This window comes from Vigna radiata, chromosome 5 (genome assembly GCF_000741045.1).
Source record: "Vigna radiata var. radiata cultivar VC1973A chromosome 5, Vradiata_ver6, whole genome shotgun sequence".
Taxonomy (NCBI): Eukaryota; Viridiplantae; Streptophyta; class Magnoliopsida; order Fabales; family Fabaceae; genus Vigna; species Vigna radiata.
The window spans coordinates 16,290,692-16,309,258 of NC_028355.1; the positions used below are offsets into that span (position 1 = coordinate 16,290,692).

General features: G+C 32.5%; 2 protein-coding genes across 4 annotated transcripts; one reads left to right on the forward strand and one right to left on the reverse strand.

Annotated features, from left to right (window-relative positions):
* The first annotated feature begins 336 nt into the window (after nucleotides 1–336).
* LOC106762708 (amino acid permease 6) lies at nucleotides 337–4,482 on the forward strand. The gene is made up of 7 exons (XM_014646745.2): nucleotides 337–598; nucleotides 883–1,116; nucleotides 1,347–1,440; nucleotides 1,537–1,751; nucleotides 1,872–2,020; nucleotides 3,544–3,771; nucleotides 3,905–4,482. The coding sequence occupies exons 1-7, from the start codon at nucleotides 493–495 to the stop codon at nucleotides 4,328–4,330; spliced, it is 1,452 nt and encodes a 483-aa protein (XP_014502231.1). The 5' UTR covers nucleotides 337–492; the 3' UTR covers nucleotides 4,331–4,482.
* Nucleotides 4,483–9,158: 4,676 nt separating this feature from the next.
* LOC106762486 (KH domain-containing protein HEN4) lies at nucleotides 9,159–13,802 on the reverse strand. 3 transcript variants are annotated; one of them, XM_014646429.2, is made up of 8 exons: nucleotides 13,649–13,802; nucleotides 12,759–13,465; nucleotides 12,002–12,430; nucleotides 11,661–11,915; nucleotides 11,057–11,362; nucleotides 10,345–10,424; nucleotides 10,120–10,228; nucleotides 9,159–9,541 (listed from the first exon to the last, which is right to left on the reverse strand). In XM_014646429.2, exons 2-8 carry the CDS (start codon nucleotides 13,458–13,460, stop codon nucleotides 9,398–9,400), a joined length of 2,025 nt encoding a protein of 674 aa, XP_014501915.1. In that variant the 5' UTR covers nucleotides 13,461–13,465; nucleotides 13,649–13,802; the 3' UTR covers nucleotides 9,159–9,397. The 3 variants fall into 3 exon arrangements, with proteins under 3 accessions (XP_014501915.1, XP_014501916.1, XP_022636481.1); XM_014646430.2 differs by having other exon boundaries at nucleotides 13,666–13,798; XM_022780760.1 differs by having other exon boundaries at nucleotides 12,759–13,493; nucleotides 13,649–13,794.
* Nucleotides 13,803–18,567: the final 4,765 nt, after the last annotated feature.

An 18,567-nucleotide genomic window follows, 5' to 3' on the forward strand; every position in this document is an offset into this window, starting at 1 on the left:
GAACCTCCAACTCACCATTAACGCAAAAGCTTTTAGATTTTATAATACCTTTATCAACTTCCATGGCCTTTTTCTTTCCCAAAGCTTCTCACTTTTCTTTTCCATAAATGCTTCTCCTATCGTTTAACTACATCTGCCACAACTTCCACTAACCACACTTCTTTGACTTCTCTATTTAACCCATTATATTTATTCTTTTCTCTCTAACTATAATCAATGCAATACTTAATGTCTTTTCTTTACAGATGATATTTTGACACCTATCTAGATTTTACATTTATTTCATATTTTTTTTATTTTTATTTTGTCAAATAAATGTGTAATAAATAAATACAAATTAATGTAATTAATTGTGAGTTAATTTTTATTTTGTCTGTACTTAATCCAAAGTCTTATAAGTACTGCCAAACCACACCAACTATCACCACAGAAGCAACAGACAGACATACCCTTCTTTCTGTTTTTCCCTTTTCCTTGCTCTCACTCAAAAACATGGATTCTGATCAGTTTCAGAAAAACAGCATGTACGTAGAAACCCCTGAAGCTTTTGGTGAAGGTGGCAAAGACTTCGACGATGATGGACGTGTCAAGAGAACTGGTACACACACATCGTCATATCTATAGCTAGATATATAACTATCACAAAACCCGACACACACATATACGTATGACATACTCACAGTCATACATAAAATATTCTATACCTCGTATCAGTATAAAATGTTTTTATACGACCATGTAATCATAAAATGACTTGTGTGATATCATTATTTTAAGTGTCAAAGTGTGGGGTTTTTTACTTTTTTGTTTCTGTCTGAGTTTTGCATTGGATTACGTGGAAACTAAGGTTTGATTCTGATCTTTTTGTGGTTCTGTTTGAAGGAACATGGATAACTGCGAGTGCTCATATCATAACCGCAGTTATAGGATCTGGAGTGTTGTCACTTGCATGGGCGATTGCACAATTGGGTTGGGTGGCTGGCCCTGCGGTTCTCTTCGCCTTCTCTTTCATCACATACTTCACATCAACTCTTCTTGCAGACTGTTATCGTACACCTGACCCTGTTCATGGCAAGAGAAACTACACCTATTCCGACGTTGTCAAATCCGTCTTAGGTAAAAAAATTCAAACTTTATGACATCCATGCAATCGATCCAATAGGTAGTTGTCAGGTGTGTTTTTTTGAAATTAGATCTCCGATCCCACTAACTTTACTAATTTACTTGATTTATTCACATCTGAACTCACAACTTTGAATGAACAAAGAAAACCGGTCATTAAATGCAAGTAGCACCGACCAGAAACTTTAACTTGTGGTATAATTTCTCGTTTACCGTTTTTGTAGGTGGGAGAAAATTCCAACTGTGTGGATTAGCTCAGTACATAAATCTGGTCGGTGTAACTATCGGATACACAATAACAGCTTCAATAAGTATGGTGTAAGTAAATATATACCGTATAAAGTATAGTATATTAATTAACATTATATCCAAACTTTGGACTGTGTGATAAAAGATTAATGTTTGTTTAACCAGGGCGGTGAAAAAATCAAACTGTTTACACAAACATGGACACCATGCGAAGTGCTTCACGTCAAACAACCCTTTCATGATTATCTTTGCGTGCATCCAAATCGTGCTTAGTCAGATACCGAATTTCAGCAAGCTCTGGTGGCTGTCTATTGTTGCAGCAGTCATGTCTTTTGCTTATTCTTCCATTGGACTCGGCCTCTCTGTTGCCAAAGTTGCCGGTAAAGTAGCAATCGATCATGACTTGTTTTGTATTAGGTAGTAGGATGCTAAAAAACAAAAACAAAGTGAGTTACTTTACATTAATTTGTTACAATGATCATGTTTGGTGAATGGTGAAGGTGGCGGAAATCATCATGTACGGACAACCTTAACTGGGGTGCAAGTTGGTGTGGATGTTACAGGATCAGAGAAGGTGTGGAGGACCTTTCAAGCTATTGGTGACATTGCCTTTGCTTACGCTTATTCTAATGTTCTCATTGAGATACAGGTAACTATAACTCATATTCTCTTCTTATCAAACATATATATATATATATATATATATATATATATATATATATATATATATATATATATATTGCGTCTGGTTTTGCATGTATGAACCAATGAGATTTAATCATCCATATTTGTAAATATAAGTAATCTTAACGAATAAATTATATATCTACTATATTTTTTTATACAAGTAGATCTATTAAATATGGACAAGGATATTTTGACAACTTTTTTGACAACGGGACACGTGTCATCATTTTATTGGTCTATTTGAACTTATGTTTAAAAAATATTTAAAACGGACCAATCACAAAGCGTTGTCAAAAAGTTGTTAAAAAAAGTGTTGTTAAAAGAAGTTTTTCATTAAATATAGAAAAGATTTTGGAAGCATAAATTTCCATGCTTCCTTATCTTATCAGTGTAGATAACTATTGTTCATTTGTTCTTAGGAGTCATGATTGAATGCATGCATAATTCAAGAAAAAACGTGAAAGTATGGCAGGGGTGACAAATGGCTTGGTTGGTATATTGACCACTTGGTCATTATCAACGATATCAATGAATAAAAAAACGTTTTGCTATTGACTAAAATCCCTTTTAATTAGAACTGATTAACTCAGTAAACTAAATTAAAAAATAGTTTATACTTATCGAAATAATTGGAGAAATGACAGAAAAAATTGAAATATGATACTTTCAAGATATATTATTTTATAAGAAGAAAAAATTAAGTATTTAATTCGTGGGTATTAAATAGACTTGTATGTTTATCATTGTTTATATAAATTAATAAGCATTTTACATATGTGTATACTTAACTATTAACATGTAACATTGGCACGTTTTTTGTCAAAAACGATTCGTTAACTATCCATTAAAGTGGCAGAATCTATTCCAATCGAAACTAAATATTCTCAATCTTTTTGTCTAGATTTTTTAGTGGAAATCGCACCATATATGATATAATGAATGTCCTTTTAACTAAAAAGCCATTATTCTATCATGGGAAAGATGCCAAGTCAAATTATTTTCTCTTCTCATGATGTTCATTACTGGGCGTTTATTTGTTAGCATTTACCACTTTCCTGTAGTTAGTGCATCACTGAAAAAATCCTTTATACTGTTCATCAAAAAGTAAAGACTAGATCTGGAAAAAGTTAATTATTTTGCTAAAAGAGAAATGAAATACACTGTAAAATCTAGAAAACGTTGCCAGATTCATTTCAATAGGATTTCATCTATGTGAACATTACTTAGTTATAACTCTGGGAAATAGCAATTGACATCTACCTTGATTTCATCTACAGTTATCAGACGCTTGTTTTTTCATCTTATCTTCTTTTTCTTATCACATTATAAATCCTATGAATCTATCATTTATATATTAAGTGTTCATCAACGTTTTCTGTGTACATGTGTAAATATGTGCAGACAGTCCAAGAAGAATTATTATGATTTGTTTCTACCTATAATTAAGATGACATTTTGGTTCCACCCCATCAAATATAATTGCAGGATACCCTGAAATCGAGTCCTCCGGAGAACAGGGTCATGAAAAGATCAAGCTTGATTGGCATCACGACAACAACCTTGTTCTATGTACTATGTGGCTGCTTAGGTTATGCAGCATTTGGAAACGATGCACCAGGAAATTTCCTCACCGGGTTCGGCTTCTACGAGCCCTTTTGGCTCATAGACTTTGCTAACATCTGCATAGCCGTGCACTTGGTTGGAGCATATCAGGTAACAACTACAATCAAACACATTTCGTAATTGTGAATCCAGATTTTCTATGGTGCAGTATACAGAAAACTCCAAAGTTTCCAAATTCTTATTTTGTTGATGAATGGTGTTTCATTTATGCCTTGTTTGTCAGGTTTTCTGTCAGCCAATATTTGGGTTCGTGGAGAACTGGAGTAAGGAAAGGTGGCCCAACAGTCAATTTGTTAATGGGGAGTATACAGTGAAGTTGCCATTGTGTGGAAGCTACAGTGTGAACTTTTTCAGGGTGGTATGGAGAACAACATATGTTATCATCACTGCTGTCTTAGCTATGCTGTTTCCATTCTTCAATGACTTCCTAGGACTGATTGGTTCGGTGTCCTTCTGGCCATTGACCGTTTACTTCCCCATAGAGATGTACATTAAGCAGTCAAAGATGCAAAAGTTTTCCTTCACATGGACATGGCTCAAGATATTGAGCTGGCTTTGCTTGATTGTTTCCATTATTTCAGCTGTTGGCTCCATTCAAGGCCTCGCTCAAGATCTCAAGAAATATCAGCCCTTTAAAGCCCAGCAATAGTTGTTCTCTGTAACTTTTGTTTTAATAAATTTATGCTTGTGAATGGGATAATGCATTTTTATCAAGTGCTTATAGATGAAATAATAGACATAACACCTATTTGCACTGTATAAATGTCACAAATAATTTCAAAGTGTTGAAAGTTTACATTATCCTTTACAAAAATATTCATTGATACTATCCTTATTAAACTCTCGAGTTAACTCATAAATTTTAAACCCGTATAAGTTTACGTTTTTAGACATGATCGACTTTCGAGTTAACTTGAAAGTAAACTCATTTTCTGTGTAAATTTGATAAAATCGATTCTGAAATTGGTAGGAATGTGTAGAATCGCGAGTTTGGAATGATTCTGCTAGCTTAAAAAGAGAAAAATTAAGAAAAATGAAATCGTTTAGATTTAGAGTTTCATGACCTGATTGTCACTATCTCTTGCCTATTTTTCCATGACACTGCTACAATTATTTTTTTATTATATATTTAGTGAAATGCATCAAAATTAATAACAACAATCCAATTATTTATGTTTTATCATATTTATTTTTATGAACAATATATCTATAAATTTTATTTATTTAAAATTATATAATTTTGTAGATTTAACTGAATTAAGATATTATTTATATAATTTTTTTTTATCTGAAATAAACTCTTACAAATTTACGATTTGAGTTTACGAGTCGAATTTACTTATTTCTTATTTTTTACTCTCTTGAAAAAATATAAAATTTTATACTTTTATGACTATTTTAATATTGTACTGTATCAAATGAATATAAAAAAATCTGTGTCCAATAATCTACATTGAGTACATGCATAATATATACCCAGTTGATTCAGTGGAGTATGCACTGGGCTTGTATCTACATTAAACGTATGTAGTACAAATTCTGGAGTGAAGAGATTCGTATATTCAGTAACTGGTCAAGAAATCCTGTAATGGCACAAGTATAATGATGAAGTTGCAGTGGAAAACTATCCCAAACCGTGAGTCACGTGTCAGTGGAAAACAATCTAATTAACCTTCTGATGGCAAGACCAATCCATGGTAAACAAAGTCCATTCTCAACATTCATACTCATATTCCATGTCAATCATTTCCAACAACTATTTTTCCTCCAATATCATAAACAGAAGAATTCAGTAAAACAAAATTTATTACGGTGTATTCATGTTACATGGTAAGGTGTGAGCGAAAAAATGGTGAAAAAGGTGGATTCAAGAAATAGGTGAAAGGGTGTCAAAAAGAATTTAGAACCAGTTTAAATCAGGTTGTGTGTAGAATGATTTAATTTTTAAAATATGGATAGAACTGAAATTCACTTACTTAATAGGATAAACAAAATCGGATTAAAAATAGGTTCACTCACAATTCATCAATAACAATGTTTATTTATTACTTAAATTAACAATTTAATAATAGGTTTAATCATTTTTATAATCTTTATTTATGTTAGATTTTCTTAAGTCATTTTCTTATTTTTTTTTCTTCTTAATTAGATCCCTAAAAGTGCAAAATTATTATGATTGGATCTCTGTTGTTAAATTGGGTTAAAATGTTAAATTTAAATTAAGTTGTCTATGTGACGTGGAATTATTAATTGACCTGGCAAAGAACGGTTGCATGAAAAATGTGTAATAAAAAAATAAGAGAGTGTCATATAATTTAGGGATCACGAAATTAAGATTCATGAAAGCAAAATTAAGATTTATTATCTTCAACCTTTTTCCAAATTAGAAACCCTACCAATTCTAGGGTTCTTGCAATTCTGTTTCGATTGTTTGGTTTCTTTTTGCGAGCTTCATGCTCAGGGAAGAAGATGAAGTTCACGATGAAAGGGATCGATTTCACAGGTTCGTGATTAGGTTTGGAAGTGTAGTGGTGGCGCAGCGTGATTCGAAGGAGTTTTTGGTTGGTTCTGTGTTTGGCTTTCCTTGCAGGTTTTGGTTTGAGATGAAAGCGTGACAGGGACCTCGTGGTAGCTGACGAAGGAGCAACTCGTGATGCACATTTGAAGAAGATGAAGGATTGAGGCTTCTGCGCGAAGAAAATTACACATTTGTGTGATGAATAAAAAGGAGTTTTGTGATTTGGGTGCTTCTGCATTCTGGATGCTTCTGAGTTTTTGCAAATTTGAAATTTGGGATTTATGCAAGAAAGGAGAAGAGAACTCGCCCAATAGTAGCACAATTTTAGGGTTCCTAAATTGGAATTTTTTCTAAATTTCTACAGGATTAGACTCGTTGCAGAACTCTCGTGATGCTTGTTTTTAGGTTGCTTCATGGCGCGAGGATGAAGAGAAAACGAACCTGGTTCACGATGATGGTGGTGGTTGTGTGGCAGCACATGGTTTTGCAATTGCGCAAGGAAGACAAACATGATTTTGCAATGGTGTGGTTATGTGATTGCGCATGAAGGCCAATGGTGATGTTTTTCGATGACTACCATGACCGTCTAAGGTTTCTAGTTTGGAGAAAAGTTGAAGATGATGACATGACAAAATAAATTAACCTTAATTTTAACCCAATTTGGACAAAATTACACTAATTTTTCACTTTTAGGAATTAAATTGAGAAAAAAATTAAAAAAGAAACCTATTTAAAAAAATCCAATACTATCATTAAACCTTAATAATATTATTTTTTATATTTTATTTTTCAATTACAATATAAATAATAATGTTTGTTGAAAAAAAATTTGGTTACTTTTTAATAAATGATTAAAGTTAATCTGTAATAATTTAAATTGAATTAACTCAATTAAGTCAACTTGTATTGTACTGAAGTGTCATGCTGATTTACTTTGATGCTCTATACAGGTGTGGTATAGAAAATTGTCGTAGGATTGAATAAAATAAATTTGAATACGCTGCCTTAAGATTTATGTAAAATTCCATCATATCTTTACCCTTTTAAGATCAATGTATTATTTACAAAGAATAATTTTTAACCAAAAATATGGTTATATTCATTATAAAATATTATTATTTAATCCCTTAAGTTATGTCTACATCCCTGGTAACGGGTATGGAATTAAATACAGACATATCTGATAAACAAACAAAATCAAACATTGAAATTATAGAACAATTGCTTTTAGAAAAAAAAAAAATCTTTTAACCATTCTTTTTTTACAACACATACCTCGTAACTTGGTTTATTTCAAATATTTTTTTAAACATAAATTTAAACATCAAAATTAAGAAAGCTTCTTGTTGCACTTCCTTAGGTTTTAACTTGCATTGTTAGATTATAGTGAAATGAAGTATTTACCTTTATCTTCTTCCTCCTCCACCAATGCACAGCTCTCCTCATTCTTCTTCCTCCATCGGCACTGCTTCTTCCATCTCCACCGGTGCTCCTCCTCCATCTCCGATCTTCACCCGCGTCCCTTCTTTCTCCACCAAAACCCTTCATTCTTCCACCTCCACTGACACTCCTTCCTCCGCTCGCATCCCTCTCTTCCACCTCTTCACCTTTTATAAGAGAAAAATACATTCTCATTCTACAATCCAAAATATAAAATTCAAAATACAAATTTTATATAACAAATTAAATTCTAGATTATTCATTTCAAAATCTAATCATTATATTTCGAAATATAGTTTTTGCATTCCAACTTCTACAATTCATTCAGAAACTCAATGAAAACAGAGTAAAATTAGAATTGTAAAAAAAAAAAGAGCTGCCTAAAATTATGGACTAGACTAAGTAATGCTGTCCTTCCCACCTAACTAATCAAGAACCACAAACGATTGATTTTTATTAGGTTTACCTTGTCTTTCCTAAAAAGTCAAGATAGTGTGCTTTGCTAATGTTATTATTTTATTTGAATTAAATCAGTAATATATTCGGATATCGTAACCCAATTTGATAATTTAAATTCATTTTTTCAAATAATAAATTCGAACTTTTTTCTTTTTTGTAATTTTTCGGCAGCCATCCATTTGTTAGAAGTACTAGGGTTTTTTTCATCCCACTGTTAGCAGGATAGTTTTGGGCGAGCTGATAAGAAAAATGTGTCTCCCCCTAAAGAAATAAACAATTACGAGATATGGCAAAAACAATACACTTTGAGAAAACATGATCCTTTTGGCAGGTTTCTATTACAGGAAGGCTCACGGTAACATAATTGTTTGTTTCTTAAATAAAACAACCTCAACATTAATTATTTTTTCAATTTCCCTTTCTCGTTGCTTCAACTACATTTCCATTTCAGGATAGATGTAGGCAAGGAAAAAGGGAATGCCGATGTTAGAAGTCGATTTCATGCAAAGACGAGAAAGTTTCCATTCAAAGTCAATAATAACATAAATTTTCATTACATAATTAACTATATCAATTTATTACTGTTTACGTTTTTAATTATCATCACATAATACTTAATTACTAAACAATATATTAAAATAAAAATTATTGATAACAAAAATATTTACCTCTTTCCATTCATTTTCTCTATCTTCCAACTAATACAAACAGCTTCACTTTTACTTATTTTTTCTACCTCACTACTTCCCATCTTCTAATCCAAACCAAACAAGACATTAAACTCTTAAGATCATGGTAATAGTTGAGCTAGTGTCTTGTACAGCAGATAAAGTGATTGTAGAGAAGAGCAAATGATTGTATGTGATTGTAGAGAAGAGCAAATGATTGTATCTTTCTTTTGGCAGTGTCCAAATGCAGAGAAGCGACGGATAATTAGTATTCTTACATGTCCAAGATTACGAGTAAAGACCAATTTGCTTAAGCTAAACCAATGACGTTGAAACCCCTTATCTTCATTCACTTCACCTAGGTTTTCTGTGAGATTTAGAAGGCTTGGACATGGACATTATGAAATCTATTAAACATAGGTTGTAACTTCATAATTGGAAAAATCAAACCAAATAAATGAACATAAAAACACAGAGGGAGGCATAGTCATATTTCTATAGGATAATATTTCACAAATTATACCACATGCCTACTAAAAATTAAGACAGGAAGAAAACTAAGCAGAAAAGCTCAATTACAACTTCTGGACTAAAGATACAAACCTACTAGTATATTACCCAAATAGAGACATCAACCAGACTCCCTCTCACTCATGACAAATGCCTGAATAAGACTTTGGGCTGCATGAGTTTGCTCAGGGGTTCCAGATATTATAATTTTAGTTTCCACAGCTCCGGGTTTTGGATCAGTTATAGTAATATTTGCATCAGAGATCTGTGTAGATCACATAGTAAATGTCAAAATTCGTAAGGAATTATATAATGATATCATCATAATCCCACCATCCAACAAATTATGTTCTAGTTAAAATTAAGGAGTTAACAATATTTTCATTGTTCATTTTTACTGCTGTCATGTTGTATTGGGTTAGAGATTAGGATGCACTTCTTTAACTTGAATGTTCAATTTCTCTCATTTTAAATAATTAAGGAATTTAATGTATTAAAATTGTAAATCATCCAAAGGACCAAGGTCGCTTAATTTTAAAATAGATGGACATAGTTGCTAGAAACACCTAGAGGGGCCAAAATCACTCAGTGATTTCCGCCACATGACAACACACAACAAACTTAAGGGTCCAAAAATTAAAGCTCCTTGACAACAGTAAACACAGACGTATATAATAAATTATTGGTGCAGGTGTCGATGCATGTATGGCCAAGCAGCTTATTTAAATTGTAAAGCACTAAAATCATCTAACCAAATACAACAAAAACTTATCCCACTAGGTCTAACCATCAGATAAAATCTACAAAATTAACATCCGTAATTATCAGATGCAAAGGGTTCACCTGAAGTATTTGCTTCAGGCATTCACCATCTTCCCCATATATCACAGGCACCAGTGCTCGAGGAACAACAACTTCAACAGTGGTACTTGTGATAATTGGTTGGCTACCCCTGCAAGGGGTAAATAACCTCAGTATTGAGAGATACAGAGAATAGAAGACAAATTGAAATTTCAGAAGAAATAATAAGGAAAACAAGCTTATTGACAGTGATTCTAATAGACAAACCCTGCAAACCCTGAAATTCTTCTAGGAGGACCTCCTGGAAAGTCTGGCAAGCCAATGCGTGAGCCACCTTCAAGTACCCCCTAGAAATTAAAAAAACAACACACGTAGACATATCAGTGCATAAATGAGAGATTCTAAGACATTATGGCTTCTCAGTTCTCAGAAATCCAAGCTAAAGAGTGGTATGTCATTCCTTCTGAAGGTTCCATTTGGGAGATACAGACCAGCTAATTTGGCCTGGACAACTGGATATTAGTCCAAAGTCCAGTCCTCTACTCCTCTATTGACTGGTATTTATCTGAACAAAGCTTATATCAGCCTGCCAAAAGGCCCCAGAATTAAAAAAAAAAAACGTGCCAGATATTGATCTATGTTGCAATTTTCTTTGTATCTCTTTAGTAATTATGCAAGTCACAACTGAAAGAAAATATTTTGTAAAATAAGCACCTCTAAACAGTTCAGAATTAAAAAGCAAACATGCCTTCAGTTGAAAAAAAATATATCAAATATATTACAATTACATACAATCATAATTCATTTTGAAGTCAACCAAGCCTGTAAGATCATTCCTCCCACCCTCCCTTATCCATTTCAATTTTTTACTTTAACTACACCAACATGTAGCCCAAGTGTTAGATGGTAATTTAAATGACATACAGATACAGTAGCGTTTAAACAAGAACTGATACAAAAAGGAACTAGATTCCAATACCTGGGGACCCCAAGGCTTCCTTTCAGATATGTGAGGAGGAATGCCTGGTCTGTGTATGTTATTCAAAAATGGAGGACGGTCATCAAGAGGAAAACCCGCATAAGGTGGAGGACCAAGGTCAGAATACATCCCAGGAGGTGACAGTCCCCGTCTTCCTAAATAAGGTGGGAATGGAGGAAGTTGATCGACAAATGGAGAATTTGAAGGATAATTGACGGATGGATGTGAATCACGGAAGAAATGATGCTTTAATCTAGTAGTTATTTGCATGAGAGCATCATGCACTGCCTCAATTTCTCCGTTTACCTGTCAGAAAATATACAGGAAAAACATTAAATAACACTAGAAGGTAAAACCTGTCTAAACTAACCAAAACTGACCACCGAGCATTCATGGTGCCAATTAATGAAATTAACTACACTACCATGCAATCAACAAGTTAATCTGACTCCTCATTTTGAAAACTAGAGGAATTCACAGTATGACCATATCCACTCTAGTTTTCCCAAATAAATCTCAAGCATTCTATTCTGTTATAAAATTATGAATGCAAGGAGGAGGAGTTTGATTTAATCTTTAAATAATTACAAGATATAATTTGCACCTGAATTACTTCTTCATCTTCTGAAGCACACTTTGGAACCTTATCCTTTCCTAATATACGGATATGGGCCCCTGATTTTTTCCTCATTTCAGTTATGATGGAACCACCCTTGCCGAGGAGACAACCTATTTGATTGGAAGAAACAAGAAACCTTGCTAACATCGTATGTTCTTTGGCATCGGGCATAGGCTTGGCTATTCTAGTTTGCACTCGAAATACAGCTTCTTGCACAGGGGATACTCTATCATCTGGGTGCTGCAAATATTAATCTAACTTAAGTGAAAAACAAACATAACTCCGTAACAATAGCCAAGATGAGAAAATGGAAACTAGAACCATACCGCTGGACCAGATATAACAATAACACAATCCTCTGAATCTGGAGGACTTTCTACAATCTTGATTTCACTTACTGTCTCTTGCTGAAGTGTCTTTATGATTGTTCCACCTTTACCAATTACATTTCCTGCCCTTTCTACAGGACACAATAAACGAAAAGTAAGCATTTCCTGCATAGGTCTCGTGCGACCGTGAATGGCAGCTTCATGAAACTTGGACATCAATGGAGGGGCAGAATGAAAAATAGAAATATCATGGGCAGCACCAAAAGGTTGACCACCAAAAGAACGGCTGTGAGGTGCGAATTGTCCAGATGAATGAGAAGACCCGTTAAAATTAGCGGACAATTCATGATCCCGTGGTGGATTTTCCAATAGTTGATGAGAAACAGATTGAAGAGCTTTCCTGACAACATCTACTCCTCCTGAGATCTACATCATACCATACATATAAAAAATACTGTCGTAACAAGTAACTCGCACGAACAGGTCCTAAAATGAGTAATCATAACAAACAAGCACCAACATGGAAGTTATAGAACCCCTTTTCTGCACATCAGCCTCATTTTGTACCACTCAAAATGAATACATGCAAGGATCAATCAAATTAATTTCATGGTTCAGAGAGTTAACTAAATAACATCTGACAAAGCAAAAATTCCAGCCTTATATTTTCTACCTCAAATAAAACTAACTATGCTACTATGATTTAATTAAACAACCCTGAACCGAAAAGGGATAATGGAACACAAACATCTACCTGAACTATCTCATCAGAACCTGATGCACACGCTGGAAGTTTGTCTTTAGGAAGGATCCGAATATGTGCACCACTTTCAGCTGCCATTCTCTTAATCACACTACCACCCTTTCCCAGAAGGCATCCAACTTGAGTAGTAAGAATAAGTAACCTAAAAACAAGGGTAGAAGATTTATTACTTTCTTCATCCCCTTCACTCATCTCCTCTACTCCCTCGACCATTCTCTCAAAAACTAATGATATTGCCTTCCGAATGGCGGAATTCCCCTTTTCACTGGGAGAATCTTGAACGATAACCGAACTTTTATCTTCTTTTTCTTCATTATCATCACCATCACCACCATCCCTCTCCTCCTCGTCCCCTTTCCCCTCGATTCCAGCATCATCATTATTAACCTCCCTTACCTGCTCTGCATGAACTTCTTCAGGTTCTGAACCTTTATCAGAACCTGAGATGGTGATAACCCTTTCATCACACCCAGGTATAGCTTCCTCAATCTTAACCTTCACACCACTTTCTTGGCGAATTTGTGAAATGATGGCACCACCTTTTCCAATAACACTGCCAATTCTTGAAACGGGACAGAGCAAACGGAACACCGCACTCCCTGGAGAAACATCCAACGACGAAAAACCACCGGAAGATTTTTGGCGTTTCCCTTTCCCGTTGGGCTCTACATTTGGCCTCTTAGAAGACGCCATTGGAACTGGCACAAGTCCAAAACAATGACAACACTATTCTACATCAGTTTAATGCAATAATACAAGCATGTTTCTACAAATAACAAAGTGCTAATAACATATCCTATGAAATCATTCAACCATAGGAGTCTGTGAGGTATAGAGTTAACATAAGCAAATAAAAGACGAAGAAGAACAAGAAAAATTACAGTGTCGATCTACGTACGTCCCACGCCTTCCAAAACCCCGCGGAAACAAAAAGAGCGACGTCGTCGATGATGAACGACGGAAACGACGGAAATGTGTCGCCAAAAAATTCTCCCTCTGCCTCTGCACTGTGACCTAAGCAATCAGTGAACTCGTGTGAAGTTAAAAGTGCCAACGGGCTTCTTCTAGTCGAAGAGCCCAAAATCACTAATTGGGCCCCCGCTTTTGGTTGCTACATTTGGCCCAACTGGTTTTTGAATTTTATTTGTTTGGTTTTGTGAGGATATAAACAAAGGGTTTATTGGTCTCATCGGAAATCAAGCATCAAATCCGGAGTATTTGTGGAAGGTAAGTTTATTTAGACCAATGCTCATACTTATTTAAAATATATATATATATATATATATATATATATATATATATTTATAATTTTTCATTACATGAAATCTTAATAAATAGGATTAAAATCTATTTAATCTTATTACCTAACTTTTTAATAGTAACTGATATTTTGAAACTGTCATTGATTTTAATTTGTCTTTTTTTTTTTTTGTTTATTCTCATATTTGTAGTTTACACGTTAATATTAAAATTCTTATTACTTATTTCTAATCTCTTCTCCTTACAATTTAAAAAAAATTAAAATTAAATTCGGATCCATAATTATAATTGAAATAGACATAAATTAAGAGAAGATGATATAAATATTATATATCTTTCTTACTTTTTGAACAAAATAATATATACATATTTTATTTTCCAAGCTGATTTTACAGTAATAGGTTAGATTTAAAGTTTAATTCTTCTGAATATATTAAATTCATTTCAAATTTACTTTAATAAAATTTGTTATTAGTTAAATATGTTGTGTTATTATTATAAAAAGATTTGTTATTTTGATCTATCGTTTTATCTGTTATAAAATCATCATTATTTAGTTTCATACTTAATATAGATCACATCAATTAAAAAAATTAAAATATATAAATAAATACAAACACTTCTTATAAGTTAATTTTATAAAATTAAAATGAGTTAATTCTCACAACTTGTACCATGTGCTTAACTGTGATTTATGGAATTTTTTTTATATATTGTTACAATATATATACTATCTATAAAAAAACATGCAATTAAGTGCGAACGATAAAAATATAACACACTCGATTTCAAATCTAGAATGAGACCAAGTAGATATTTATGTGCAACCTTCTGATCAGAAATGACAGCGAGAAGGGGACATCTTTGAAACCAAAACAAAACATGATTTTGTTTCTTTCTTCTACCTTTAATTGTTTGGTTGCATTTGGCATCTCACTTAAATGTTGAAGCGGTTACAAAAGTGCTTTGCTATAGAGATGGTCAAAATTCATGATTCATAATGTGCAGCTGTTGGATCAGAAATCATCCCTTTTCACAGCTGCTTCGTTTCATTATTGTTTCGATTATTTGGGGTTGAGGTTATTTGTTACCAAGTCTTCTATGTCTTGGGGTTTCTCTTTGTCATGGTTACTATGTTTGGTTAAAGTGAAAGAATAATTGAAGAACGTATTTCACCTCAAATCTATATTTATATATTTCAGAATAAATTTTGGATACGATTTTACTATAAATTAATCTTCAAGCTTAATAGTTGTTTAAAAATGATCGTTTTGTCTATAAAATACAACTTGATCTCTCGGATAATCATCATTATATTCATAATTATATCAACAGTGTGTCCAAAACTATCATCATATGGTATAATTATATTTCAGATAAAAAATGCATATTGATACAACTTTCTTGTGTGGCAGTGTAATTGATTTAAACATACATTATATGCAATATGTTTTTTTATTGTAGATAATTACTTTAATTAAAAAAATAACAATTAATGTCAAAGGATAAAACACACAATAATTATTTTAATTTAAAAAATAACTAGATTTAGTTTTAAAAATAATTATTTTAGTTTCAAATAACCATTACTTAAAAGATTTTAGTTTCAAATTGAAGGTGAAGTCAAGTTGATCTAATCAAATGTCGAGACAAGTTAGTCGAGTTGAAGGTCGACCTGAATCAATTCGGGACAAAAATCGAGTAAAGACATAATAGATCGAAGGTCGAGCTGAGATAGTTTAGGTTAAAGATTGAGCCAATTCGACCATGGCCGAAGGTCGACTGGTGCCAAAGGTTGAGTCGGGTTAATCAGTGTCAAAGGTTGAGCCGAGTCGGAATGTGCTAAAGGTCGTGTCCAGTTCGTGCTAAAAGTCGAGCTGTGTCAAATTGGGATGAAGGTTGAGCCGAGTTGGATTGTGTCAAAGTTCGAGCCGAATTGATTGACACTTAAGGTCAAGCCAAATCAACCTAGATTGAAGGTTAAAATCAATCGACCCTAGTTGAAAGTCGAGACAAATCAACCTATACGGTCAAACATAGTTGACCAAGTTGAATATTTTGAAATCAACCATAAATAAAAAATTCAGATGAGTCGAGGTCAAACTAACTCGATTCAGACTCAAAATATAATCAAATATGTCTTAAAATGGAAATTAAATTTATTTATCTAAAAAAATTTAAAATATAAGATATTTTAAATTACTCAATACAAATAAATTATTTGAAAAACAAAAAAAAATATAAATAATTTAAATACTATATATTTATTTATTTTGAAATTATTGAAATTTCTCTTACAAAGTTCAAACATGTAAATAAAATCAAAATACTGAATAGTACAATGAAGTTTATGTAATTAAGTAAGGAAGTGTTGGTGGATAATGGCATGTGAGAGAGGGCACTACACAGGAAACACGATCGAATATGAAATTGTAGTATTTTGAAGATGCTGCAGCCACTGAAACTTGGTGGTTCTGAGTGCATTGCACCGAATTAACGAAAAAGTCAGAATTAAAAGGCAATTATATATGTAGTATAGAGTACTTGCAACAGTTGCAGTTGACTTGTGTTATAGTGTTCTGAGCTGAGCATGAATATTCTTCACCCTAATCCTTTCTTTTCTACTGTGAAGAGATAATCATAAAAGAATAGAACAAAATAAGGTGACCCAGTGGCAGCAGTCATGCCCACTACTATATCTAATCATTCATTCCTATTTTACTCCAAAAAGTTGAAACTTTCCACCACCATTTCCCTCACATGCTACTCGCTACAGTGTTTGAGGTTGAAAAAAAATCTCTTTAAAAACCCTTTTTTATAACACATACGTGATAATTTATGATTGGTTCGTTTCAAATATTTTTAAAATAAATTTAAACAGATCAATAAAATTGTGATACGTATCTTATTGTCAAAAAATTATTAAAAAATAATTGTTAAAATATCATTATCCTTTCATGTTTTCCACTTTTGTTTTTTCTTTTCTAAGGTCAAACTTCGTAATTCTTCCATCTAATAAAACTCAGTTCAGCATAAGGCTTTTTCAATACAATACAAGATCAAACTGTACCAGTCTTCTCATTAAACCTTTTGGCTTATATATCCTAAAACTAGTGAAGCATGAGGCTTTTAAAAAATTAAGATCACTTTACCAATTTCTCATTGGGTTCAAACAAGCTGAGAGTAATATATTTAATGACATGTCAGGTCTAGTAGTTTGGAAGCTTTATACTATATTATAGAGTTTCTTTTGTAATGAATAAGTTAAAGTTTTGAAAATTCTATATTTTGAAAGTTTTTTAGAGCTGGAAGATTTTTTATTTTTTATTTTTTTGCAAACAAAATATCTCTCGTTAAAGAAGGTTAATTATTTAAATTAGTCAAATTATTTTAATTTAGATTTGTTAAGTGTGAATTAACTATCTGGGTTGATTCAGTATTTCTACATCTTCAGATGGGAAAAAATTGATTTCATAATAATATTAGAGATGTTAGAATTGGTATTCTTGGATTGTACAACCACTATGCATATCTTGTATTATTTCCATCATACTTTTTAAATGGGATTATTTGTTTAACTAGAGGCTAATAATGTATTCTTACCCGATTCACATATGATTTCTTCAATTCAATTTCTTTTTTCTTTACAAATTTAACACATGCTTGGTTACAAGTTAACTTCAAAATCATGAACCAATATAATTTTTCACACATCATACGTGATATTAGAAAATAGTATAAAAAACACAGTTGTATACGCTTTTTTATTTATATATAATAAAACATCAACCATCACTAGTACAAAAGTATCATATAACATCGGTATTTTTTGGTATTTCATGTCGAATTCGAGACTAATGCCATATTGACAGACGTTAAATTGTCGTCAAATTTAAAAAATTTGACGTTAATTTACATTAATTGACATCGGATATAGAACAATCCGACATTCCCAATAAAGTAAATTGATGTTGGACATTGTTTATGTCCTATGTTAGTTAACGGTAATTAACGTTAAATTTTGTCAATATACGACGTTAATCAATATTTTAATTAATTGTGATTTTTTTTACAACTCTACGACACCTGAAAAGTAAAAAAACAACCAATTACAATTTTTAGTATTTTATAAAACATGAATTATGAACGTGTAGTGTAGTATCAATAACAACAAACAACAAACAAGTTTAACCAAATAATAATAACAAACATCAAACAAGTTCAACCAAACAATAACATCAAACAAATTCAACGAAATAAAAACAACAAAAAAGTTCAACTAAACAACAACAAAAACAAGTTCAACAAATAAGTTCTTTAAAACGAAAACGAAAACTAACTTTCAAAAGGTGGGTTCGTCGAAATAAAGTGTTGTCACTAGTGAGAGAGAAAGCAGACTATGCCTATGAAGGACAAGAACACGAAAATAATGGGTCAAAACAAACAAAAATCATACCTAAAGTAATTAATTAACATACATTTGTATCAAATGAAAGAAAGATTACATATGATGGTCATCAAACTTCGTTTGAAAAAACTG

Coding starts and splice junctions, on each gene's coding strand:
- LOC106762486 (XM_014646429.2), bottom strand. CDS start 13,460: ATGGCGTCTTCTAAGAGGCCAAATGTAGAGCCCAACGGGAAAGGGAAA. Junction 11,363..11,660: donor AAGATGAAGAAGTAATTCAG/GTGCAAATTATA, acceptor ATTTTCTGACAG/GTAAACGGAGAAATTGAGGC. Junction 9,542..10,119: donor GCCTGAAGCAAATACTTCAG/GTGAACCCTTTG, acceptor TGATCTACACAG/ATCTCTGATGCAAATATTAC.
- LOC106762708 (XM_014646745.2), top strand. CDS start 493: ATGGATTCTGATCAGTTTCAGAAAAACAGCATGTACGTAGAAACCCCT. Junction 1,441..1,536: donor ACAGCTTCAATAAGTATGGT/GTAAGTAAATAT, acceptor TTGTTTAACCAG/GGCGGTGAAAAAATCAAACT. Junction 3,772..3,904: donor ACTTGGTTGGAGCATATCAG/GTAACAACTACA, acceptor CTTGTTTGTCAG/GTTTTCTGTCAGCCAATATT.